The sequence below is a fragment of the Centroberyx gerrardi genome, chromosome 19 (genome assembly GCF_048128805.1).
Source record: "Centroberyx gerrardi isolate f3 chromosome 19, fCenGer3.hap1.cur.20231027, whole genome shotgun sequence".
Classification (NCBI taxonomy): Eukaryota; Metazoa; Chordata; class Actinopteri; order Beryciformes; family Berycidae; genus Centroberyx; species Centroberyx gerrardi.
In genome coordinates this window covers 12,342,501-12,368,910 of record NC_136015.1, presented here as the reverse complement: position 1 = coordinate 12,368,910, position 26,410 = coordinate 12,342,501, and the positions used below count along the sequence as shown (strand labels likewise).

Here is a 26,410-nt window from a genome sequence, read left to right as displayed (position 1 = left end):
TTTTTTTTTTTTTTTTACTATATTTTCACTCCTCAGCTGTAGTATCCACCTCCATTATCATGTGGCTATAATTATATGTCAACATAGGATGATAAATGCTTGTAGAGTTGTGAAATGGTAAACAGAGGCTGATGGATGCAGGTATGGCTCATCCAGATACCTGCATATGTTTGTGTTTGTCCTGCCTGCAGAGCAGAGCAGGTTACATAAGCTGCGTGTGTTTGTGTGTATATGTATATGTTTGTGTGTTTGCGCGCATGTGTGTGTTCAGAGATGTGTGTGTGTATGTGTGTGTTGTGTCTTCTGTTATAAGCCAAATAGCCCATTCCCAGAGATGGCATCCAGTCCAGGAATAACACCTCTCATCTTTCATCTCCAAGCCAGTAGACGCACAAACATACACACTCGCACATACACACACACACACACACACACACACACACACACACACACACACACACACACACACCCTCTGTTGACTTTGCCGCATGTTCAGTTCAGTAGGAAATCTGTCTGGCTAGTTACTGTACAGGCTCACCTCACATTCCCCCTCCTCAGCCCAACTCCTCTCCCCTCCCAGACTGCCCCCTCAATTGCGGCTTGTTCAGGTGGTGTGTGTGTGTGTGTGTGTGTGTGTGTTGGGGGGGTGCAGTGGAATGCAGGGTTGGGCCGGGTGGAGTGGGATGTCAGATGGAAAAGAGGGGTCTCTGTTTAGTGTGTATGTGTGTGTGTGTGGACTCCAGAGAGAGAGGAGAGATGTGTATGTGAGTTTATTGATGAAAGTGTGTTTTCTAACGGTGTTTACTCCGCTGGGGCCTACTGCCTACCTGCCGGTGGAGAGGAGAGGAATGGAGAAATAGGCGGGAAGAAGAGTCTTGGGGGGTGGCGGGGTCATTTTTTGATCTGATTGCAATCAGGCATCTTCACTTACCTCCGTATGTTCTCTTCAATAGGGAAGATGATCCCAAAATACGACTGAGGGAATGCCATGGTGGAAATGAAGTCTGAACCTCTGCAAGTCTTCAGAGATGCAAGGGAGGAAGGATGAGAGGAGAGAGGGATGAGAGAAACTGGCAAAGCAGGCGATAAAAGACACAAAATGCTTTGTACCGTACTGTATGACTCTATATGTTATTCAGGAACACATACATTAACTGAACTGAAGAAACCAGGCATTACTCAAACGCACACTGCAAGTTACACTGAGATGCATGCTTATGCAGAAATGCACACACACACACACACACACACACACACACACACACACACACACATAACGGGAACACTGTAGGCTGTGTATGGTGGCTCTCCTTAACTTCCGCCCCATAAATGTGTGTTTGCTATACGAGGGAACATGGGGAGAAAAGAGGAATTCATGTTGGTGTTTATTTGAGCTTTGGCCAAATCCAACCTGGGGCGGCTGCATTGGCGTGCACCCTGCACCGAACCCCAGCCGCTCCTGTACCCCCAGCCAGACACACACACACACACACACACACACACACACACACATACTGTATACACACAGGGACTCAAGTGCGCACACGCAACACAGATTTTACTACTCGTACACACACACACACACACACACACACACACACACATACCTGTCCATCCTACCCATATCAAGGTGTGTTTGTCTTTCCCTGCCCACCGTTTTAGGTCCTCCCAAAGCAGGTATTTCCCCCTCTCATACCCACACACACACACATACACACACACGTTGGAGCTATAGAGGGGGGGCTGTCTGTGGGCTGAGTGTGTGAAGCACTTGCATTGATAACCTGCAGCTCAGAGAGAGTCAGTCTCACTTTGTGGCCGTCCCCCTCGCCTGGCACTCTCTTCGGCCCGCTCTCTCTCCTCCCTGGCCTCTCACTCTGGGACTGTGTGTGGACGCGCTCGGACCCCTCCGCTTCGTCACCCCTCTGTCTCCGCCGCCATGACGCCTACCCCGCCGTTGTTCCTGCTGCTGCTCGGCCTCGTGGGAGCTCACGCCACCATGGACCTCCGCACCGCCGCCGCCATGGGTAAGAGCGATGACCTTTAACCCCTAAAGCTGATACTTCGACCCAGAAGACTTTAGGCATAACGTTAACCCTGGGTGTGGAGTCCTAGTCTGTTGACGGTGTGATCTTTACATCTAACCCACGGTCTTCACTCCTTACCCACCAAAAAATACCCCCCGTTGAAATGAAAAGTTAGAGAGCAATAAACCTGAATGTGGAAATCACTGGAATGATGCTTTACTGGACTCAACAGCTGACTGAGATAGAGGAAACTGGAAGGATAGTCTTCTAATAGTCAATTGGTCTAGACAGTGAAGGACACAAGAGTAATTCTTCCAACGGTTATCCCTCCAGACTTATTTCAGACTTCAGACTCAATATATCCACAGCAGTATGGAAATGTGTGGTACAAACTAGCAGAGGTAGTTGACTCGAAGGAGATGAATGGAAAACTCAAGTTTTCATTTAACTTAATCATGAGTGTTTCCAGGAATCGGTTTGGATAATTGTTTGAAGGATGTGATTATTTAGTTGACTTAAATTCCACATTTCTATCAATTTCTATATTTTTCCAGTGTCTTTGTGTATTTAAGGGATTATAAAGTAATTAATTTTGAGTGATTAATTACAGTACTGGTCAGTTAAACATAATGCAATATTACTGTATTTGGACACAGCTGTGTTTTTTGTATTGTTGCTGGTGGTTGAGACAGTCTTCATAGATGTGCATAATTTGGATTGGATTGAGTTCGGAAATGGAGTGTGGTAGTGGGCGCTCTTTGTGTGTGTGTGTATGTGTGTGTGTGTGTATGTGTATGTGTGTGTTAGAGATGGAGATGGAGATGGTGGTAGGTGGAAAAACTGTAGGGAGGGAGAGAGGTGAAGGGCGAGAAGGGAGATCAGTGATGTTGGAATTTATAGCGAGTCTACACATAAATTAAGGTGACCACATACGCACTGACCCCCCCAACCCCACCCTCCTCCCTCTCTGTGGCAAGCATTATTGCTTTATCATTGTCAGACACTATCAGAAAAAAAAAATCTGAGTTTTCTCTTGCTCTCTCACACACACATCAGGTAAGTCCATTAGCTCATTTCAGCTAAACAGTTAGGGGCAAGTTTAGCTGAAATAAGTGCATCATTATCATCATAAAAGTCATAGATGTACTCTCCTGTTTTATTAAAAAGTTTTTATACATATAAAGCAGTTGGCCTCTCATCTGATCTTTCTCTGTCCTCCATCCTTGTTTTTATGGCCAAGCCTCCCTCCTTTCCTTCCTCTGCCCCTCCCTCTCTCCGCCCCTGTTGCTTCTCTCCATCCTGTTTTCTTGTTTCCCTCCCACTTTCTCCCCCATACGTCTCACTAGTCTCCATCCCCTCTGCCCTCCCTTTCCTCTCACATCCTCCTTTCTCCCCATGCCCCTCCCTCTCCCTTTTCTCCCTCCTTCACAAACTCGCATTTCTCCATCTCCGTCGCCTCAAAATTCCACAGTACAGGATAATGTTATGGATACACATATACTTTTTATGCAAAATAGCCAAATATGATTACATAATAACCTTCCTTTTCTCCCTCTATGTGCAGCGGCTGGATTGTGCAACACCCGTCCCACAGACCTTGTGTTCATCGTGGACAGCAGTCGCAGCGTTCGTCCTTCAGAGTTTGAGCAGGTCAAGGTCTTCCTGGCCAAGGTCATCGAGGGACTGGATGTGGGACCCAACGCCACCCGTGTGGGAGTTGTCAACTACGCCAGCCGTGTCAAGAACGAGGTGTGTGGGGCAGCTAGCTTTCCGAGACAGCCAATCATTTCGTGCCACGGACCCTAACTCACCTTGTTCTCACTGCAACTGCAGGTGTCTCTGAAGACCCACCGCACCAAGGCCGGGCTGGTGAAGGCTGTGACCAAGATCGAGCCCCTGTCCACTGGAACCATGACCGGTCTGTCCATCCAGTTTGCCCTGAACGTGGCCTTCAGTGAGAGCGAGGGCGCCCGAGTCAAATCCCCTGACATCAGCAAGGTTAGACACACATTTATACGCAGACACACAAGGACATATGCATGCTATTCCACCTCCACCACATAGACAAACCTGCAGCTGTCACTGGTTGTCATTTTGTGCTAATTTTGCACCTATTCTGGCCGCCCTTTACAGGTTGCCATCATTGTGACAGATGGGCGTCCCCAGGACAACGTGAAGGATGTGGCTCAGCGCGCACGCGACGCTGGAATTGAGATATTTGCCATCGGTGTGGGCCGTGTGGACATGAACACCCTGAAGCAGATGGCCAGCGATCCCCTGGACGACCACGTGGACTATGTGGAGAGCTACAGCGTCATCGAGAAGCTCACCAAGAAGTTCCAGGAGGCCTTCTGCGGTAAGGCAGGAGGGGGAGACAGAGTATCAGAGTCAGGAGAAGCAGCAAGGAGAGGTAGAAGAAGAGGGAGAGATGATGTCAGGATTTATTGACTGCAGTTAGAGGGACAGAAGGCAGAAAAGAGTGGTCTATCCTTGGAAACAACAGACAGATAGTGATGATTAAGGAGAAATAACGTCTAGAGAGGGGTGGAGATAAGCAGGGTGGGAGAATCAAGGGATGGGAAGATGGGAAAATGAGAGATCCACATCATTATCCACACCTTCATCCCCATGGAGAGAGTTGGTCTGCTGGCTCCCCTATATCAAGGGTAAGGTGTCAGGGCTTTCATTCCAAATTATTGTCCCCTCCCTTCTGTCCTCTGCCCTTCCGCACAGACAGTAAGACTTTACACTTCTCTGACATTCATCCGTTCAAACTCATTCAAACTTTCTAGTGAATGAGGGCATTAAGGAAGGAACAACCGTTTGGAATGAAATTCACTCCTGTTCTTCAGTCACTCTCACTTACTGAGAGGCGAGACTGAACTATCTGTAATTAGAGATTCATTAGCGACAATCATTAATCCTGTAATTAGCAATGCCCTTAGGCGCCCCCAGTCTGCGGCAGTTTTGACTGCTGCCACTCACTTTGCAGCAGCCAATCTTGCTGTAGATGTTCCCTGCAGGGGCGGAACTGCATGTTCACAGTGTTGGATTGTTATTGGATGAGCCTCTACCTCACATTTAGAAACAGACAATCATCTTGTTGATTTAAGGCTACTCCAATCTTTTCCACCCCTGTCTGTTTTAAAGATCCACTGGATTCATGCTATATCTGCATAGATTAAACATTGTTCTGGTAAACTGAGTGACATGTCAGCAGATCACAGTGGATCATTAAACATCAATGTAGATTTTCCCCTGTTTTCAAACTGACATAGTTTCATTCTCTCCTCGTAACCCCAACCACCCGCCCCTCTGTCTGTGTGTGTGCCTCCACATATTTGCCACTGTGTGTGTGTGTATTCTGCATGCGCACACACAGTGTCGGACCTGTGTGCCACTGGGGATCATGACTGTGCGCAGGTATGCATCAGCTCCCCTGGATCATACAAGTGCGCCTGCAAAGATGGCTTTACCCTCATGGACGACGGTCGCAGTTGCAGTGGTGAGTGTGTGTGTGTGCCTGTGTGTGTGTGTGTGTGTGTGTGTGTGTGTGTGCGCCTGTGTGTATGTCAGAGAGACAGTTCAAATGAGATAAAGAGAATGTATGTTTCTAAAAGAGTGGTTGCAGTGCTGTTGGATTAACATGCTGTGTGCAGTGCTGTTGGATTAACATGCTGTGTGTGTGTGTGTGTGTGTGTGTGTGTGTGTGTGTGTGTCTGACATCCCCAGCTTGCAGCAACGCGGCCACAGATGTCGTGTTCCTGATCGACGGCTCTAAGAGCGTTCGGCCCGAGAACTTTGAGCTGGTCAAGAAGTGGATCAACCAGATCGTCGACAAACTGGACGTGTCTGATAACAAGGCCCACGTCGGACTGGTGCAGTACTCCAGCTCAGTCAAACAGGTGTGTGTGTGTGTGTGTGCACATGAGTGTTTGTCGTACAGCTTCACCAGAGCAAGCCTCTTCCTTCCTCCCTTCCCTCTCTCACTCCCGTCACGTCTCCCTGTCCCCCCTCCAGGAGTTCCCTCTGGGCCGCTACAACAACAAGAAAGACCTGAAGGACGCTGTGAAGAAGATGGCCTACATGGAGAGGGGAACCATGACGGGCCAGGCCCTCAGGTACCTGTCCGACAACAGCTTCACCCCCTCTCAGGGCGCCCGGCCCGGAGTCGCCAAGGTGGGCATCGTCTTCACCGACGGACGCAGCCAGGACTACATCGGAGATGCCGCCAAGAAGGCCAAGGAGAACGGTGAGAGGGAGTGGGAGAGGGGGATCAGTGTCCTGAGTGTGTGTGCATACAATTATGTGTGATAAAGTATGCTGATATAATACAACATACCTACTTTTACAGAGCAAGCAGACTAACACAGCTGTGTGTGTGTGTGTGTGTGTGTGTGTGTGTGTGTGTGTGTGTGTGTGTGTTGCAGGCTTCAAGATGTATGCTGTTGGAGTGGGCAACGCAGTGGAGGATGAGCTGAAGGAGATCGCCTCTGAGCCGACCGGAGAACACTACTTCTACACCGCCGACTTCAAGACCATGACCCAGATTGCCAAGAAGCTGCAGATCAACATCTGTCAAGGTCACACATCACCATTAATTACAGGCATTCATTTTGCCCACATTATTACTGGTTTCTTAGTGTTCACACATGTACGGTAAACTGACAACCTCTCACGCATATTCACCTGAACTTGTGCTTCTTATTCCCACAGAGGAGGATCCTTGTGAATGCGACTCCCTCGTAAAGTTCCAGAAAAAAGTAGAAGATGCCTTACAGGCACTAACAAAAAAACATATCCTTTACAAGAGGTGGAATGGCCTGAGAATACAAGAGAGGGAGGGAGGGAGAGAGGGAGGGAGGGAGAGGGGGAGGGGAAGGGAGGGAGGCAGGGAAGGAGGGAACGAGGAAGGGAGGGAGAAAGGGAGGGAGGGATTTGAGGGAGCGAGGGAGAGAGAGAGGGAGGGAGGAAGAGAGGGAGGGAGGGAGGGAGGAAGAGAGAGAGGGAGGGAGGGAGGGAGGAAGAGAGGGAGGGAGGGAGGGAGAGAGGGATTTGATGTTGTTGTGATGTTTTCTGTCTTATCGTTGCTGTCCTTGACAGAAATCTCACTAGAGAGTGTGTCGAAGAGGATTGCTGCGCTGGAGAACAAAATCGTCTAAAGACTCACATCCCCATTCCCCTATACACTATAAACCCACACACACACACACACACACACACATGCACACATTACACACACACCCACACACACATACAATTTTTACTTCCTGTAAAATACTGAAGAGGAGCCTGTGTGTGTGAACCTTGACCTCTGCTTGTAGCCCAAGCTCCCGCAACCCGCGAAACCTCCTCCTCTCTCGGTCTCACCTCTTCCATCTTTGGTCTCCTGGGAGACGAAGCGCCGGTCGCCACGGGGACCATTCCTTTGTGTGTGTGCGCTCCTGAAGGTCATCCTCCATAGCCAGCCTGTGTGTTTGTTAATAAAAGTCTTCCCTCATAGGGAAACGGTGACGGTACACTGAAGGGTTTTCTTTGTGGCTGCCTGCATATACACAGTGTAGAGAGAGTGTGTCTTGTCATGTCAAAAGGAGCAGCACATCACCTTCACTTGTTTGTCTGTTTATATGTCATCTTTCCTCTCTCTCCTTATGTCTGTAAGCTATACCATTCTTCTATTACCCCCACACAAAGGTATCTAATATTTTATATGGTATATATATATATATATATATATAAAGGTAAATTAATATAAGATGTAAGACTGATCATAATAAGGTACATCATTGATGCTTTTTTATTTTCCTAAATAAAGGTGATTCAGGAAGTACACAGTGTAAAATTGTGAAACTATTGTACACCAAATGAACATCATGCACACACACACATACTCAAAGAATTCTGTAGTTAAATACACAGTTTCAGCTAAATAGGTATGAACAGTACACAGCTTGATTCATTTGACCAGTGGTTCCCAAAGTGGGATCTGAGGGCAACCAGGGTTTCTTGAGGGTTCCATGGGGGTTCCCAGAAAAATGGGGAACAGTTTAATTTTACTTTTAATTCACTCAAGGTTAGCACAATGAGAGCCCTTCTCACTTAGATAATATAATAATATAGACAGTTATGTAATTATGTTTTTTTAACAACTAAAATCTTCTCAGATGGTATTCATTTGTACAATACCTTATGAAACCGGGATCCGTCTAATGCGTATCTCTTTGGGGGTCCTTCCCATGAAAAGGTTTGGGGAACCCATGAATTAATGCAGCCATGGAAATATTACATTATGTATGCAGCTCAAGGAGGTTCTATGATATTAACATGCAGCTTTTATGGAGAAAAAAAAAACAGTTCCGGAAACGTCATGTCTGACGTCACATGTGAGGAAGTAGAACTTCAACTCAAGAGCCGCTGAACTGAACTGAACCAGAGAGCGATGAAAGTCTGTGAACTCCTCACTTGTCGGCTGAGTATAATCTAAGTTAGATAGCGTTCTAGTTGGAAAGCCCAGCAAACGTAAACCATCGGTTCATGGCATGTTTATCGAGCCGTGCATCGTTGAATGCGTTGTGAATATAGTTTGCAGCATCTGCTAACCGCAGCTAGGTTAGCTTGCTAACCGGCAGGCTGTCGCTAACGTCAGCGAGCTAGGTATCAAAAAGTGACAGAATTTTTTGCTCTGATTCGGTGGCCCGACGGCGTTAATGCTTTCTAGACTTTTAAGACCGCTGACTGTCGAAATCAGACAGGCAACGACCAACTCAAGAATTAAACAACTAAGCTAACGTTAGCTAACGTAACGTTTGGACCTAACGGGTAGTTTAATATTCCAGCTCGGTCAGGCATTACGCTAGGTGCTTCTACAGCACCAAGGAGCCGAACATATAAGTGCTACTCAACCGAGACGGGAAATGGCCAATGAACCCACGGCAGTCTTCATCTGCGAGGCTAACAGAGAAAACACCTCCGGACAGGTGTCGGGCCGCTCCTGCCGCCACCAGTCCGAGTCGGAACCCGACCTTGGCCCGACCCCCAAGAGCTTAGCCCGGCTGTGCAGCAGGGACGAGGAGGAGCGAGCTGCGGCTCTGGAGGAGCTGAGCCAGGCTGTCCTGGCCTGTTTGGGACTGGACCGGCCCGGTTCGGCACGACTGAGTAAACAAACACTTCTTCATCTGCTGCGGCTGTCCCGGTCATGCCCGTTACAGGAGGTACGGGAGAGAGCTGCCGAGCTGCTGCGGATCGCACAGGTACCGTCCACAGCCCTTTCCCCTCCATAGTGTCTGAAGACGAGTTGAGACATACAGGGTGACGAGAGAGGAAAATACGGTATTCGACTAATACTACGGAAAAGAGGGAGATTTAACTCCTTTATCTGAATGACCTCAGCATACTTTACAGGACTATTACCCTTGCCTTTTATTAGGCAATTCTAAGATCAGACGAATGATTAATGCATATAAATGATTAATTTCCAGCTGAATAGCCATATTTTATCGGATGATTACATTTTCTATCAGATTGCTGGATTATTTCATCAGACATTGAACTGTATGAGGTGATGCAAGAGTCTCTGGCGGTGTGCACAAACAAGCCAGCTGGACACGCCCCCTCTCGGTGCCCTGAAAAACACACCAGACACACCCCCAGTTCATTTCAATAGCCCGCTGTAGCTTCCAGAAACAGAAGTGGGGCTGCGTATCTGCCGCATATGACGCACATTTGTCTTCTCCGTCGAAATTAGGAAGGGGCGATTTAACAATCTTCTGAAGATTTTGTGAAGATGACGGTAAGTTGTATGCGTGGTTGTAGATTTTATGGGCTCCACGTTATGAAACCGGTCTCTCCAGTTAGAGTCGCTACAGTGTAACTAGGTCTAACGTTAGTCAAGTTCAACAAAGGTAAAGCTGTCTGCAGAGTTTCTAAATGATCTAAACTGCTCTGGTTTCCTGTGCTTGTTCAAGGACTTTAGGGAAAACAACTTCAACTTACTGAAAAAAGCTGGAAACCTAGAAAACTTAAAAGAACAATTTTATGTTGTGTGATTTATTTTCCTTCTGTTAAAGACATTTGACAGGATATGTATATCTTTTGACCTTCCATTTCCTCTCCCTTATCACTAGGAACGAGGAGTTGAAGTACCTCGGGCTCTGGCCTCGGGTCCAAGTGCCTTCATCCCTGCGAAAGAGGTGTGTGTGTTTTTTTGAGTACATTTTGTCTACAGATGATATAGGTGTTTGGTGGGTCATTATGAAAAGTATGAGCTGTCATAATAGATTAAATTTGTTGTCCAAATGCAAAGGAAATGCTTGTTAAAACACCCTCTATATACATTTTCTTTTAAAATGTTATAGTGTGAGAAATGCAAGGATTCGTCATATTGTTTCCTAATAGAAACTCTCCTTGGGGTTTGTCACAGTGTCTATAAAGTTGGTTACCAGTTCTTTGTCATTTCCAGAAAGTGTTTCTTGATAAAACCACAGATAAAAGACATAGCTCTCTTGTTGCGTAGTCTATGGAGACAGATTCTCACAAGTTGATCAGAGTGTGGCTCGCATCTCGCCTCCATATCCAATCCCAACATTTTACCTGGCTTGCGTCATGCTAAATAATCAAATCAGTGTGCTATCTATATGTCTGTGCCAGCTGCTGCTAGGAAAATCACTCAGAATTTGTAAAAGTAATTTAAATAGATTTACCTGTTTAGGTTACTAGCCATTGTCTTCCTTTTTTATATGTTGGACCAAAATGACAAGAATCTTGGTCCAACATATTATAAAAGGAAGGATGGAAAAACTGTGCAGTCATTTAGGTCCTAACACACTGATGTATTCCACTATTTGTATAACCGATTTTATGGCTGTATAGACTAACTACTAACTAGTACTAATAACTATTCTGTTGCAAGACTGCAATGTGTATTGCTTCATGTCACCAAGAGAAGCAATCCCAAAGCTCTGTTGCCAAAGACTGAAAAAGTTGATTCAGGTCTGACTCATTCCAAGCCCTCCACTGGAGAAAATGTATCATTTCTGAGACTCTCTTCCTCACAAGGCTACTGGTTTCTTCTTTTCAAGTGTGTTTATTTATATAGCCCTTTATCACAAGTATATCTCAAAGGACTGTACAGAGAATGAGCCCAACTAGATCTAACTGATCAACAATCAGCCATAGAACAGAAAGATATAGGACAAACACCAGGAAGAGCAAGACACACAAAAACAGATTATAGCAAGACATAATAGCCTATTCTGTACCTATTCTACATAGCCTAACCTCCAGCCTTAGACCCTCAATGCAGACAAGGAAGAACTCCCATGAAAAAAACCTTTTTTTAGGAAAAAAATGGAAGAAACCTTTGGCGTGTCATGTCACTGAGGGATTCCCCACCGGGACGGCGAGACGGAGAGAATTTTCTACTGTCAAGTGAATCAAGGCCAAACTGTCCAAGATTATAGGAACAATGTAAATTTTGTTTGGTGGACATAAGTCTGAAAATGTTTTTTTGCCCCGGTCATCCTCTTCTAGATGTTGAAAGAAGGACCTGACCAGGAAATCCTGATGGAAGCTTTCCTTTCATTGGGCCGTCTGGACCACATCACCATGGTGATGGCGCTGCACCCTGCCTACCTCAGCTGCTTCCTGAGGGCCCAGCATGCTTTGTTGGAGCTGGACGGCCCCCTGCCCCGCCCCTGGAGACATTACATTGTTATCATGGTGAGAAAACATGAGGATTGTTTTATATCATGATTATCATCCAGTGACATCTTTGAGAACTTTTGGTCAAATCCAGCTGGAGAATATATGAACTTTTTTTGGGTGAACAGTGTGCTTGCAACTTAAATCATTCTGTAAAGGCCAACTGTCTAAGCTGTTTGTCAGACATTACTTGCTGACTTAATTGTAATTACCTACTCTTCCATTGTGTCTGCGTGGACATGTTATCTTGATGTTTTTCTTTTATTTCTACCCTCGGCATCATTTTGTCACCATTTTTCGTTGACTTCGGTATCCGTTTTTCTACTGTGTTGCATTGCAACACTCAAAACATCAGAGTAAAAGCAGTTGAAATATCAGTAATCATACAGTCATGGAAAACCTGGAAAAATCATGAAATTGGAAAATTGTGTTCCCCAGGCCTAGAAAAGCTATAGAAAATGAGGCATATCCAAAAAGTTTCTGAAATGTCATTGAAACTTTTCAAAATATTTTCTTCATCTGGGCAAGTCCTTATCGTCAAGTTTAGCTGCTGGTAGATCTAATTACCTCTGAATGATTTAGACTGTATAAAGGACTAAATCAACACATTTTCAACCTACAGAGGTCCTGAATGCTAGTTGTAGAAGCTAAAATTGGCTATTAAACAAAAATGTAATGATTTGAAAATGAACACTGACAAAATTGGTCATGGAAAGTGTGTTAATATTATTCATGGAATAGTGATGTAAATCATGGAATTTGATTAGCAAAATTTGTAGGAAGATGACAGACACGGGTTAAAAATAGAGAGAAACAGTGAAAAATAGCGTTGGCAGGTAATTTGGCATTCAGTTTTATCTAGCTACTGTACTGTATCCAGACACTAGCAGGTCTGCCAAAGACTGTGGTCATGTAAACATTTAATTACTGCCATCCCTCACCAAGACAGTACCTTGGCCTCCCCTTTACTTCAGAGTGGCCATTCATTTGACTCAAAATGATCTACTACTGCAGAAACTTAGTCATCATGATTTAACCTCTGAGCCTTTCATATCTATGAGCACGGACAAGTCTGATGTGTTTTGTCGTTTTATAAATGGTTCAGTGAACAAGCCAATGGAATTATTAATGTTTTTAAATGGATAGAGGAGTGCTTTAGTTTTCCTCCATCAACCGGGACTGTGCCTGATGTCTTGGTGTCCCACAGGCTGCAGCCCGCCACCAGTGCTCCTACCTGGTGCAGCAGCACAGTGCGGGCTTCCTGGAGGCCGGGGGCGAGGAGAGCTGGCTGGGCGGCCTGGAGCTTGCCCCCACCAAGCTCCGCAGCCTGCAGACACTCAACAAGCTGCTGGCACACAGACCCTGGCTCATCACACAGCAGCACATCCAGGTCAGACTCTACACACAGTCAGTCAGTCACTCTCTCTCTCTACATATGATTGTAATAATAATACGAGATGTGATTGATTCCTGATTTAGATTTGTTAGAAAAGATTGGTGTCAAGGAAAGGAACAGTGCTTTTCCTATGTTTTACAATTGCAGCTGGAAAATGACTAGTGTTTTAAATTCAATCTGTAGAACTTAGCTCAACCTTAACATCTATAATAGATATCAAGCTGATGAATGTTTTCGCATACAGAATGCAGGTACAGTTATTTGATGGCAGTAACTACACCTGGCCTAACACCTGTCCCTCTGCCCCTGCAGGAGCTGGTGTGTCCCGGAGCGGAGTCTCGCTGGTCGCTGGCTGAGCTGATTCATGCGGTGGTCCTGATGGCACACGCCCACTCGCTGTCCTCTTTCGTGTGGGGGTGTGGCTTGAACCCTGAACCTGACCATACTGGAGGCTACGCCTTCCACCCTCCTTCACCCAATCACCTTCCTCGTAGCCCTCATAGCCCCGCCCACGAGGATGGCAGGCAAGAGGTGAGTCTATAGGTCATTTTTTATCACAGATGTAATGAGCCTATACTTTAATTGCAGCAACGTAACACTAGCGCTCCTGAATACAGCCCAAGTAATAATGTTAACAGCTGTGTTCGCTCCAATGCTGTTTCACCAATCACACCAGTTAGTAAGAATGGAAGAAGTGGCTTATTTCACACTGCTAGCTTGCCATTAAAGAACAGAGCACCAAGTCAGAGCAGTTCCATAACTCCCCCTCTTTCTTTTCCTCCCCAGCTGGTTGATGGAGGGATGGAGGTGGAGGTGTTGATGAAGAGGATGGTGGAGCTGCAGCAGCAGGAGGAGGAGTGCACCCAGGAAGAGATGCTCACTCGCTTTGAGAGGGAGAGGAGCGAGAGCATACCCACAGGTGTATATTTATATACATATTCATCCATCCATCAGTCATTTACATGGTTCATGTTTGTTTACTCAATATTCCTGTTTGGTTGTGTGTCTAGCGGTGGTGCGGGGAGCGCCGCCTGACCTGGTGTTGCGGCTGGTGGAGGATCAAGAGTTCAGTTACGAGGACTTTGCCCCCAGAGGAGAGCAGGCGCCACCTACCATGAGAGCCCAGGTAGTCTGACGCTTTTCTGTGTGTGTGTGTGTGTGCCAGTGCTGTTTGTGTGTGCACCAGATCAGTTGTAATAACATGATTATCTTTCACAGATAAAGTATGGCATGTGTTAACAGTGTGTGCACCCATGCATAGCTCTGTTTACAGTGTAGAGTGCCTGTTTTTCCTGTGTGTTTAGTCTGATACAGTAGTGGGTGTTAATGTCAGTATCTAATTTGTGCAGGACTATTCGTGGGAAGACCACGGCTTCTCTCTGGTCAACAGACTGCTGCCAGACATGGGCCAGCTCCTCGACGAGAAGTTCCAGGTACCTTTCACCCCTCTGTCCCATCACCTTTCACCTAATACATGTACAGCAATAAGCCGATAAAAAGCAGTAAAAGACTGATGTGTGGATAACACCACCGGTCCATCTGCTCCTGTGATAAAGTGAGTGATATACAATGTTGTTTTGCTAAAAGTAAGATAAGTTTGATGTGGGAGTCATAGTGACCTAGGGATTAAATAGAAACTCTGAATGCAGGATATCGATCGACTGATTAAGAGATTGATTGAGCATGTTGGTAATGAGATTAAATCTCCTCACTTTGCAGGTTGTGTGTGGCTTGACATACCACAGAATGGCCATGCATGAAGATGTGGACACCCACACACTGAGAAAAGCCCTGTGGAACTACATCCACTGCCTCTACGGGATACGGTCAGTGTCACACACACGTTACCGACCACCCGTGTTACCGACCACATGTGTTGCTAAGAAACCTCTGCTGTGTCACTAACCTTGGTGTCATTGTGCGCGTGCAGCTACGACGATTACGACTACGGAGGCGTGAACGTGTTGTTGGAGCGCTCTCTGAAGGTGTTTGTTAAAACCATGGCCTGCCACCCCGAGCAAACCACCGCACGCGTTTACCACGCCTTCTGGAGACACTTCAGACACTCTGAGAAGGTACGGACTTCCCCAAACACACACCTGACGTAGCGTAATTTCACATTTTGCTTCCTTCATAAATGTCATTATTGTCTTGATGGCATTAGGAGAGGGACTTTAAAGCAATATTCCACTTCGTTTTAACATAAGGGTTATTCAGCACTTGACCGCCATGAAAACCAGAATATCAACTACTCACCAAGATCAGATGCAGCTGGGATAAGTTTGTAGCTTTCAGATTTTTACTTCCCATTCATTTGAATGAGGCCACGAAAATAGCCTGAAAACTTACTTTTAACATATTCAACAACAGATCCCGTTACTGTGATTTTCAGTTGACTGTGAGTCCAACGTTTTAGAACATAATTTCGCCAAATAGCATTTTTATTGATAGAAGAGAACATAGCGGAGGAATCCCATTTAGGAGAGATAGTTCCTGTTTGGGAGACCGGATCTACTTTTATTTTTATATACAAATTTTTGTGTAAACCAAGAACATAAATGCAAAATGACAACGGACGCAGGACTGCTTTGTTGTCTTAAAAGCGAGATACGTTTTTTTTGTGGCCTCATTCAAACGCTACAAACTCGTCCAGCTGGATCTGATCTTGCAGAGTAGTTGATATTCTGGTTTTCATGGCGGTCAAGTGCTGAATAACCCCCGTGTTCAAACTAAGTGGAATATTGCTTTAATATGATAACCTAATAACCTTATGGTAACGACATGGCTCTTTTTTTTGCAGGTTCACGCCAACCTGATCGTCATGGAGGCCCGACTGCAGGCTGCGCTCCTCTACACTTTACGAGCCATCACACACTACATGAGATGACACACTCACTCACACATCACTCACACACACAGACACACACACACACAACTTTGTTGCTGATTCTGAGCCAGCTGTTCTGTACCGCAGCATAATGCATAACACAACATGGATAGACACACATGCGCGCACACACACACACACACACACACACAAACACTACAGTGAATGTCTATGAATATCTTCTATGTCAATGTTAATGTTCTTTATTGATGCTGCTTTGTAAATGTGTGTGATTTTCTCATATTTAAAAAACTACTTGTTACACTTTTGCACTGAACATAGTTCGCTTCAAGTGTTGAGCTGAACACTTTGCACACACTGCAGTCACACACGTAGGCATATCTGGGGCTGCATGCCAGGTACGCAGGTGGAATTAGGCCTGGCGTGACCCATTCATCATTCAAGTGTTTTTTTTCCCTTGCAGTATTTGGTTGTTATTGAATATCAGTTCAAGTTGTATTACCTCGCGCGCTCTCTCTGTAGCGGAGTTTCACCGTTTGACTACTTCAGCACACAGGGGGTCTGACATAAAGAAAAAAAAAGAACTTGTATTTTTCTATACAATAAAAAGCTACTTTGTTATCAAAATCAAGACAATATGTTGTGTCTTTGCCTGAAAATGCATTCTGCTTGATAAGATTTTGTTATGGCATTACCGCTTCACTGGGCATCGTGTGCTGGACACGAACACACAACATGGCAACTAAATGACATGCACCGTTGCCCACTGACCCAATGATACACTACTTGAAGATTTAGTTAATTTTTCTGTCCTAGTTTTCAAGGTGAATCTAGTCTATAAACCAAACTCTGAGACCGAGACCCACGTCCAAACTGCTTGATGAATAGCAGGAGTTACATAAAAACACCACAAGATGGAGACAAAGACTAGAAGGACTTTGATAAGGACCACACTCCTGTTCATTTTTTTTTTTTTTTTTTTTGAGTCTAGTCACTCTTCAAGGTGACTTGGAGGAGTAGGACAATGCATCTGGAGTTATCGATAAGAATGATCTGGCGGTGATCCATAGATGGTATGACATAATCACTTTTCACAGACCAGTGATTTCAGGATAAGGAAAAAAAAAAGAATGAATTACTGTTTCAGAAGAAAGCATCGAGTAGCCTACTAATCATTGTCTCCTCTAAGCTTTTCTCGATACACTTCTGATTTGTTTTGCTGTACACTTGGTGCGCGGATATCACACCATTCATAACTCTTCCTGTAGTTCTCACCAGAGAGCCACTTCGCACCGTTGCACACAAGCACACTCTATATGTGTTGTTTAGACTGCATTACCCCCAGTTGCTGCCACCCTACGGGTTTCAAGGTGTTTAGTGTTCATTAGCCAGCGGATGGCGGGCAGCTAAACCGACTGTCGACCGCTCACACTTCATGTAGCTACAGTCTTATATTTCCCACTATACGCTGAGGTAAGTGCTCATTTGTGTACTAGCTACTCCTACATATACAAGAACTTCCATCCAACTTTCATTTTATACTTTGGCCTACTTTATACTTGTAGCCTATTCAATGTTTTGCTTCTACTTAAGCTTTTTGAATTATGAAAGTGAATAGAAGTCAAATTTCATGCTTAAAACTCCGTTCCAATTTCATATGGCTATGTGTGTCCTTTGAGAGATGTGCGGGTGTTTTCCATTTTTATACTCTTTATACATTTTAAGATGTATGTTTAACTTTTATTCTTTATGTCTTCCCCATATTAATGGCATAGAGTGAATAGTGACTTGGTCGAGACATCAGCACTTAAAGAAAGATTTACTGACTTTTGTAGTTATTATTAACACTACACACACACTTTCATTAGGCCTAAATATAGTTTTTTTTCTAGTTCTGTTTTCTCTCTACATCGCGTGATGGCTATCATAACCAGTAGAAAGGGCACTCACACGCGCGTACCACCGGGGTGGACCTCAGTGCGCGCGGTTTCAATTTCCAAGCCTTCCGGACTTAGCGCGCGCTCACATCTTCTCCCTCTCTCAGCGCAGCAGCGCCCGGCTGTCTCCGTGCGCTCCGCGAGCCACCGGACACCCACTCCCACACACCTCCGTCCCGTGCGCCTGATTTTTCCAGCGGCCCGGTCCTACGGTCCCCTGGGATTACGACACGTTTTCTGTCCGGTATGTCTGTTTTATTTTGGCATATTGTGTCTGTAAATGGAATATTAATGACTATAGGATGAATGTTTTGTTAAAATATGATTGTCTTGAGAAGGACTACCTATGGCTGAGCAGTGATCACTGGGCATGTCTGTTATGAAAGATGATACATAACATAACAAGTAGTTTGCCTATATAGGAGCCTATTATATGAATTTTACTTGCTTTTCATTGTTTCATATGGGTGGGGGAAGTAGCCAACCTCTGTAGTTGTGTTAAAAGGAGGAGGACTGCTGCGTTGTGTGCCTCTCTTCTAATAGACTCTTAACTGTGGCTGTGTAGGTAAGATGAGACTGAAACGTTACCCAACAAAGCTATATGACTATTATCAGCATCCCACCACCACTTAGGTCCCATTATATGCATGCTGGTCACTTTGAATTGAACAGTCGAAACTGTGTTGATTTCAGTGTTTTTGAATATTGGGTAACTTTGGAGTACACACTGTTAAAGAAAGGGAAGTTTGGGTAGTTGCATATGAGAGCATCATCAAGTGCAGCCACCAATACTTCCACTCTTCTGCCTGACTCTGGCTGATATTTAGAAATCAAATAGCCGATATTGCATTATCGAAAGAGTGGAAATAACCAGAGGAATGTCCTCAGTGGTCACGTGTCCATGAAAAGCTTTTCTCTTCCCACCAAAGACCCACATCGGGCGAGCTGAGGCCTACTCTCACTTCAATAGTGATTTGTTAAATTGATTGGTTTGTGGTGAGAGCCCAGTTTGGTTTGACCTGAAAAACCGAAAGGCCAGAAGGTCAAACAGTAACCTCACAGCATCTGGACTTGTGGCAAAAGCCTGCTGCCTGTCTTTAATTTAGAAATCACATGTCTATCAGACTATGTATAATTCCATTCACAAGCAAGCATATTCCACTGGCAAATGATTTATTTAGCAAACTGTGTACAGGAAACCACCTTGAGGAAAAGGCAGGGCCAGAGAGATGTGTCCTCAACACGTCCGTCTTCCTGCAGGTCTGGCATGGCTGGATAGGTCTAAGTTAAGAGCTTAGTCCTTCGTCATACTGTCTTGGTGGGTGTAAGTTGGATGGTCAGACCTTCTCCTTGCTGTCATGATGGCCCACAGCTAACACAAATCTTTGTTTCACGAGTGATTTGAAGGGAAGGGGCTGTGTGTCTGGGTGGGGGAGTCGTCGTGGAATTCTGCGGGAGGGAGAGAGACAGAAATGCGATCAGGCTATCCAAGGCCGGACTTCATCACTTCCTGTTTCTTTACAAGGTCACTTCCTGTCTTTAGCCTCGGGGTTGGGCAGGAAGGAAGGGGGCGTGGCTACATATTTTTTTTTTAGATGGGGGGGGGGGGGGGGGGGGGGGGGGGGGGGGCAGTGGACGCTGCTTTCCCACTGCACAGCTGAGCGCTGTGGCTCGGCCAATGCCTGAAGGAGTGCTCGCCCAAGATGCTGCGCAGTAACCCTGTAGCCCACTGTTAGCACCCTCAAACACCCTTGGGTGACTCAATCATTCAGACCAGGGGCTCCAAACGTTTTCAGTCCAGGACATAAACGGAGCAAATTTTGTCTCTTGCTGTGGGACCCATCAGAAACAGCCCCTTGAACCATTTTGACCCCCAACCCATAGCTTAAGAAACAGATTTAGCCTGTAACCTTTGACCCCCCCCGAACCCCTCACCTAACTTCACTAACTCACTTCATGTAATAGTCAATCTATGCCTCCCCACCTCCCTCAATCCTCTGTATCTGGAGAAGGATGTGATTACATCATTTGGAAACAGGACGTCCCGATGGCCGAGACACCTTACTTTTCCACTGCCCCCCCCCCCTCTCCCTCTCCTTTCTGTCTGAGTGTGTGTGTGTGTGTGTGTGTGTGTGTGTGTGTGTGTGTGTGTGTATGTGCGTAAGGGTTCAGTGACAGCTTGCTTCCCATTGTCCTATCACTCCTGCTCCACTCACACTCTGCATCCTGTGGGGCTTCCTGCTAACGAAGGGAGAGAATCAGAGAGAGAGAGAGAGATAGAGAGAGAGAGAGAGAGAGAGAGTACAAGGCAAGAAAGAAAGGTAAGGAGGGAAAGAGTGCTGGAGAAACAACGGAGGCGACTGAGGAGTGGAGAAACTCTAAACTTGACAGAGAACTGTAGATGTGAAAGTACAGAAACTCTACAGAACTGAACAATTGTGTGTGCTTGTGTGTGTGTGTGTGTGTGTGTGTCGCACTGTGTTCCTGCTATGAATTCCCTGCTGGGAGCAGCTTATCTGCAGCCCACTGGGCAGGAAAGGGTGTGTCACTTGGATTTGGATGTTTGTGAGTGTGATGATGGAGGGTGATGTTATTGTGATTTTATGTGCGGGACAGAGTGTGTGCTGATGCTTTGTAGGTCAGAATTTATGTGCCTGCCTGTATTGTTTAGAGTGAACAAATGTAACGTACAGTTTTCATCAAGATGTTGTCCTGAAGCAGTCTGGTCTTTAAAAACTGGCAGGAATATGAAGTTTGACAGTCTGTTTGACAAGTTTGACAAGTATCTTCACTAGATATCAAGTCCTTCCTTGTGCGTGTGCTCTATGAGGACCTAGTTGAGGGCAGGCCCATCACAAATCTATACCGCAGATCTTTGCAGCAGAGGAAACAGCTTTTGTTTCACACAGTATTAAAATAACTTCTCTATATACATTTACCAGCCAACAGTCAGTAGTCAGTCAGTTAAGTGAAGTTTAGTGTTAGAATAGCTGTAATAGGGCTGTTGGTTATTTTTATTATTTTTCCTTTTAATCTTCTCCTTACTCGATACTGATCTGTAGCACTAACAGTAATTACTTTGCAATTTACCATGAAGACTGTGTTTTTTGTTTGTTAGTTTTTTCAAAAAGAGTTTTGAAAAAAAAAAAAGAATAGCTGTAATAGTAGAAATAGAGTAGCGGAGTCAGAATGATTAGAAAGTCGCAAAGTCATTGCTTTTTGGTCATACTCTTACGAAATCTGGCTGAGCCTGGCAGAAGAGGAGAGAGACAAGTTTTAATGAAAGCTACTTCAAGTTGAGAAATCGTGACATTGCCATTTTGTTAATCGTTAGACCACATTAACAGAACAATGCAAATAGACTAGGTGAAAGGCAACATGTTTGGATGCAACATAATGAATAAGGCCACCAGTGATACATACAGGACTGACAGGCCTGTTTAATACAATGTTGTAGTTGGTCTGTTCAGTTTAGGATGTACACAAAGATGTTACTGTAGCCTACATTACCTTAGATACTTGATTGTTTTAACCTTTTTTAAAACATAATTCCTATCGCAACTGATTTTCTTCGTCCTTCCAAAATGTCAGACAGTTATGCTAGTTGGTTTCTGTAAATGTGTGTGTGTGTGTGTGTGTGTGAGAGAGAGAGAGAAAGAGAGTGAGAGAGAGAGATAGAGTGTGTCTTGCATATCTCTGGTTTTATTCATTGGTTTCGAGAGCCGAAGAGAGGGGAACTCAACACTGTTGTTAAATTTACTCTGGTATGATTAGTCCCCATTTAGCCTCTTGTCATACACACACACACACACACACACCTAAAAGCGATGACACCTCTGTGCCCGTATGGGTGGGCAGGGTGTAGTAACAGGGTGGATGCTGCTGTGATGCTGTGCCACCCAGACAAATTAGAGGAATAGAGGAAGGTCTATGGTTCTGCTTAATACTACACAGGCTTGTACTACATTATCATATGCATGATAGCTAGATACAGTACTGTGAAAAAGTCTTAGGCACCCCAGATTTTTTATATAAATTTTGTCTTAGATGTTTATTTGTTTTCTGCATTAGTGTGTCAGCAGACTGCTCTTTATAGTAATTTTTTTTAGATATAGAAACTTTTTATTTCATTATTTTTGAATGCATCTTTGTTTTACGGATTTTTTTTTACATGTTCCTAAGACTTTTACACAGTACTGTACATATACACTTTATACTTATACTGGCATATTTGACATGTGCTTGCACTACTTACTACCTGCTATACGCAGCAGTTTCCCCCCAATAATCAATCAATAAAGTACCATTCTATACTGTCCTACTATTACTACGAAGGTGAGAAACTCGGCTGACCCCCCCCACCCCTTTTCCCTCCTTGAACCCAGGTAGGCTACTATGACAGGTGTGTGTGTGTGTGTGTGTGTGTGTCTGTGTGTTTGCTTCTGCACATGTCAGTACTGAATGTGTGCATTTGCATCTTTGGGTCTGCATGCTTGCTTGCTCAAGCTTTTGTCCAGTGGGCCATGTATTGTGTGTTTGTGTGACTACTGGGTTGGAACTGTTTTGATTTCATGAGGGTTTATTTTTTGTGTGAACACAGTTACAGTTCAACTGAATTGTTAGGAGCTGTTTATGAATGCTATCAGAGCCTGCATAGAGGAAGAAAGAAGGGAGAAAGAGAGAGAGAGAGAGAGAGAGAGGGAGGGAGAGAGAGAGAGAGAGAGAGAGAGAAAAGAGAGAGAGAGAGAGAGAGAGAGAGAGAGAGAGACAGAGAGAGGGAGAGAGGGAATATGGTCAACAGGAACCCAGTGGAGAACAATGACTAGAGGGCCGCCCTACAAACAGTCCCCAGAGTTGTGTTTGTGTGTGTGTGTGTGTTTGTGTGTGTGTCTGAATGCATATCCCTGTTATTGTGCAGATCCTGTCTCTGGTCATCTGCCAGTCTTAGAAAAGCTGAGAAAGAAGAGACGAGAGAAGGGGAAGAAGAAAGATAAAGATGAAAGGCAAGAGGCCTCCTTTACACCCTCTGTCACTTCTGCTTTCCTCTCATTTATCGGACAGAGAGAGAGAGAGAGAAGGCAGTGGATCTGCTCCAATGAAAGCTAGGGTGAAAAGAGGGAATGTAAAAGGTTATTGTTGGAGGCGTGTAGGCAGGGAGGAGGGAGAGCGCGAGGAGAGAAAAACAGCTACGGAGAGGAAGGTGTGTGTGTGGTGGGGGCTTTGTGGCACTGCAGCTGCTTTGTGTGTGTGAGTGTGTGTGTGTGTGTGTGTGTGTGTGGATGGACTCTGTCCTCAGTTTCCAGGAAAAGGGGGGAGCCATCAGAGGGGTGGACAGGAAACTCTAACAGGGCTAACTTCCTGTAGCTCTCCTGATGGCGGAGCAGATAGTGAGTGTGTGTGTGTGTGTGTGCGTGCGAGCGCTTGTGTGCGTGTGACATTTTTGCATATTTTGCTCTAAGCGAGCAGTAAGCAACGGACTGTTTTGGATTTAGCCCATAATAGCTATTGTTACTTTAGGTTTTTGAGGAATCTGGGGGAATTTGGGGTGTTGATGGGACGAAGCGAGCGATTTTCACCGGGAGCGCCGAACGTTTGTCTTCTCAGAAATCCACGGACGGCGTTCCTTCCATCTGTCGGCTCAGAATGAAAGTGAAGTGCGTTTGTGTTTCTTGTACCTCGCTGCCTCAACCTGTATTGTTCTTCCTGAGTGTGACTTCCCTCACATTCCACAGTAGGTGGGGGCAGCCGGTTCAAATCCCCGGGCCTGCTGGGAAATTGCAGGTGGGGAAAGTGAATGAGCGGCTCCCACCCCTCCCTCAGTAACTGCTTGTTGAGGCGCCCATGAGCAAGGCACCGAACCCCCAGCTGCTCCAGTAGAGCTGCTCCAGTAGAGCTGCTCAGTAGAGCTGCTCCAGTTGAGCTGCTCAGTAGAGCTGCTTAGTAGTAGAGCTGCTCAGTAGAGCTGCTCAGTAGAGCTGCTCCAGTAGAGCTGCTCAGTAGAGCTGCTCAGTAGAGCTGCTCCAGTAGAGCTGCTCCGCTCCAGTAGAGCTGCTCCGTAGAGCTGCTCCAGTAGAGCTGCTCCGCTCCAGTAGAGCTGCTCCGTAGAGCTGCTCAGTAGAGCTGCTCCGTAGAGCTGCTCCAGTAGAGCTGCTCCAGTAGAGCTGCTCCGTAGAGCTGCTCAGTAGAGCTGCTCCGTAGAGCTGCTCAGTAGAGCTGCTCCAGTAGAGCTGCTCCGCTCCAGTAGAGCTGCTCCAGTAGAGCTGCTCCGCTCCAGTAGAGCTGCTCCAGTAGAGCTGCTCCAGTAGACTGTGGTTGCACTGGGAAGCTCCCAGGTGTGAGTGTGCAGCAGGGCGTTACTGGAAAAGTCAAATTTAACTGGAAAAATAAAGGTTTCAATGAGTCTCTCTCTCTGTCTCTGTCTCTCTCTCTTTCTCTCTCTCTCTCTCTCTCTCTTTCTCTCCATCTCTCTCTCTCTCTCTGTCTCTCTCTCTCTGTCACTCTCTGTCTCTGTCTGTCTCTCTCCTCTCTCCTCCTCTCTCTCGCTCTCTCTCTCTCTCTCGCTCTCTCTCTCTCTCTCGCTCTCTCTCTCTCTCTCTCTCACACACACATGCACACACACACACACACACACACACTGATAGCACTCACCATGGGTCAGGTGGCCTTTGAGTCAGAAAACCTCACGCTGATGAAAGCTGAGTGTAGAGTCACGCAGAATTAAAATGTCCCTGTACAATTAAAATCTCTTTATGCTGTTTCCTGTTGACTTCTTCTTTGGCACCGACATTTGCTTTGTCAACACACTTCTATTGAAACTGTGTGGTTCGATCAAAACTGGAAGTCAGGATTGCATAAAATGTGTACACATACACACACACACACAATGCTGTTTGTACGCAAATGCATTGCACATAGCCAGTGACTGTCACTTCGTGCCAGTTAGTCTTGTCTAATGACATTTACAGCCTTCGCTGTTTCACCACAAAACCTAAACACACACTCACACACACACACACACACACACACACACACACCCACACACACACACACACAGCTGTTGACCAGGGTGAATGACTGAGTCCCCTCTCTCGAACTGCTAAACAAAAGGGGAAGTGGCTAACCTCACATCTCTCTTTGTCTTCCCTTACCTCGCTGTCTCTCTGCCTCCCTTTCTCTCTCTCACTTCTCTGTCTCTCTGCCTCCCTCTCGTTCTCTCACTTCTCTGTCTCCCTCGCGTCTCCCTTCACGCGTCACTTTTTTTTTTTTTCCACGCACTGCCGCTCTTGAGCCTTTCTCTCACGTTCCTCCCCGCTCCCCTTTTTCTCTTTCTGTTTCTCTGCCACTCAGGCTCTCTGCCCCGCTCTCTCATTCCACCCCTTGTCACTCACGTCTTCCTCCTCTTTCTCTCTCCCCTGTTTCCAGCGGCGATGGTGATTGACAGATGATCTGACAGAGGAAGACATCAGGTGAGAAAAGTGAACTTCTCCCTCTTCATTCTTCGCCTCCCCGCCTTATTACCTCCACCCCCCTCCCCCTTCCCCTCCCCCCTCTGTAGGGAAGTAAAGTTTTATTAGTTTAAAGTTTATAACTGGGCACTGGAACACTTCTCTCTTCACACTTCTCACTGGACTTCTGCACGCCCTTGATGTGTGTTGCTTAAATGTTTCAAAGCTTTCAGTTTCTTCAAGCATGTCTTTGGAGCCCCAAAGTTTCATTTTCATGTAGATAACAGCTAGGGAGACAGATTACTGTGGTTATGATACAGCCCACGTTGATCATCATGGTGATCATCTAAAAGAATCTTGTTTTTCTTGATTTTGGCGACACGTTTGGTGTTAAACAGTCATTGCTTCGGTGTTTTGCGCTCAATGTCTGAACTGGCTATAGGTTGAATCACTATTGTATTGTATCAATTGGCGACAGAGAGTAGCCAAATGGATATTTATTTACCTGAAAAAGTCGCAGATTATAACTTTAACTCTGCCGGCTTCCTTAGAGACCGTCTCCGTGCTGGTTATTATGGGGTGTGCCTGTTGCAAGCAGAAGAAGGCCGGCAAAGCAGCAGCAGCAGCAGCAACTGTAGATGTTCCAGATCTGTCTCCTAGCAACGTAGATGGGGGTCTGTCCACAGCCTTGACTCCGGCCCGTTACTGCCTCGACCCCACCCAGACCATCCCCGACTTCAACAAGGGCTTCTCATCCAGCACCCTCTTCCCCAACGCCAGCACACAGCCACGGCCTGGCATCACAAGTACGACTGTCTGTGTGCGTGTGTGTGTGTGTGTGTGTGTGTGAGAGAATATCTGTGGTTTCAAAGATGGCTCCTTTCGAGCACTCCTTCAATGACATTGTTTTCTATTTTCAAGAATATCCGTACATGTTTTTTTTATTAAATGTCTTCAAATGTGTATGACAGTGGTCACCAACATCAGAGAAAAAGGTATTTTAGGAAACTATCATATTATGCTGTAATGGGATATCTCCACTTAATATTAAACATTGT

At 45.6% G+C, this 26,410-nt stretch overlaps 3 protein-coding genes across 6 annotated transcripts in view; all 3 read left to right on the top strand.

The window, feature by feature from the left end:
- Positions 1–1,822: 1,822 nt before the first annotated feature.
- On the top strand, positions 1,823–7,189 carry matn1 (matrilin 1). The gene is made up of 10 exons (XM_078290540.1): positions 1,823–2,027; positions 3,592–3,776; positions 3,861–4,025; positions 4,161–4,383; positions 5,410–5,532; positions 5,760–5,932; positions 6,048–6,279; positions 6,458–6,610; positions 6,744–6,848; positions 7,131–7,189. Exons 1-10 carry the CDS (start codon positions 1,940–1,942, stop codon positions 7,187–7,189), a joined length of 1,506 nt encoding a protein of 501 aa, XP_078146666.1. The 5' UTR covers positions 1,823–1,939.
- A 1,279-nt stretch (positions 7,190–8,468) lies between these two features.
- On the top strand, positions 8,469–16,600 carry sesn2 (sestrin 2). Of its 2 annotated transcripts, none has more exons than XM_071920152.2 (11): positions 8,469–9,277; positions 10,151–10,216; positions 11,556–11,744; positions 12,934–13,116; positions 13,435–13,653; positions 13,909–14,041; positions 14,133–14,248; positions 14,472–14,555; positions 14,842–14,948; positions 15,053–15,197; positions 15,923–16,600. In XM_071920152.2, exons 1-11 carry the CDS (start codon positions 8,942–8,944, stop codon positions 16,007–16,009), a joined length of 1,665 nt encoding a protein of 554 aa, XP_071776253.1. In that variant the 5' UTR covers positions 8,469–8,941; the 3' UTR covers positions 16,010–16,600. The 2 variants fall into 2 exon arrangements, with proteins under 2 accessions (XP_071776253.1, XP_078146246.1); XM_078290120.1 differs by lacking the exon at positions 8,469–9,277 and adding an exon at positions 9,697–9,816.
- A 691-nt stretch (positions 16,601–17,291) lies between these two features.
- Positions 17,292–26,410, top strand: part of yrk (Yes-related kinase) — an 18,808-nt gene continuing 9,689 nt past the window's right edge. The window contains exons 1-4 of one of the 3 annotated variants that reach the window (XM_071920197.2): positions 17,292–17,443; positions 18,015–18,151; positions 25,330–25,373; positions 25,904–26,158. In XM_071920197.2, coding sequence (XP_071776298.1) covers positions 25,927–26,158 — 232 coding nt within the window. In that variant the 5' untranslated portion in view covers positions 17,292–17,443; positions 18,015–18,151; positions 25,330–25,373; positions 25,904–25,926. Of the gene's footprint in view, positions 17,444–18,014; positions 18,152–25,311; positions 25,374–25,903; positions 26,159–26,410 lie in introns of those variants that run through there. The other 2 variants (XM_071920198.2, XM_078290122.1) reach the window with 2 other exon arrangements.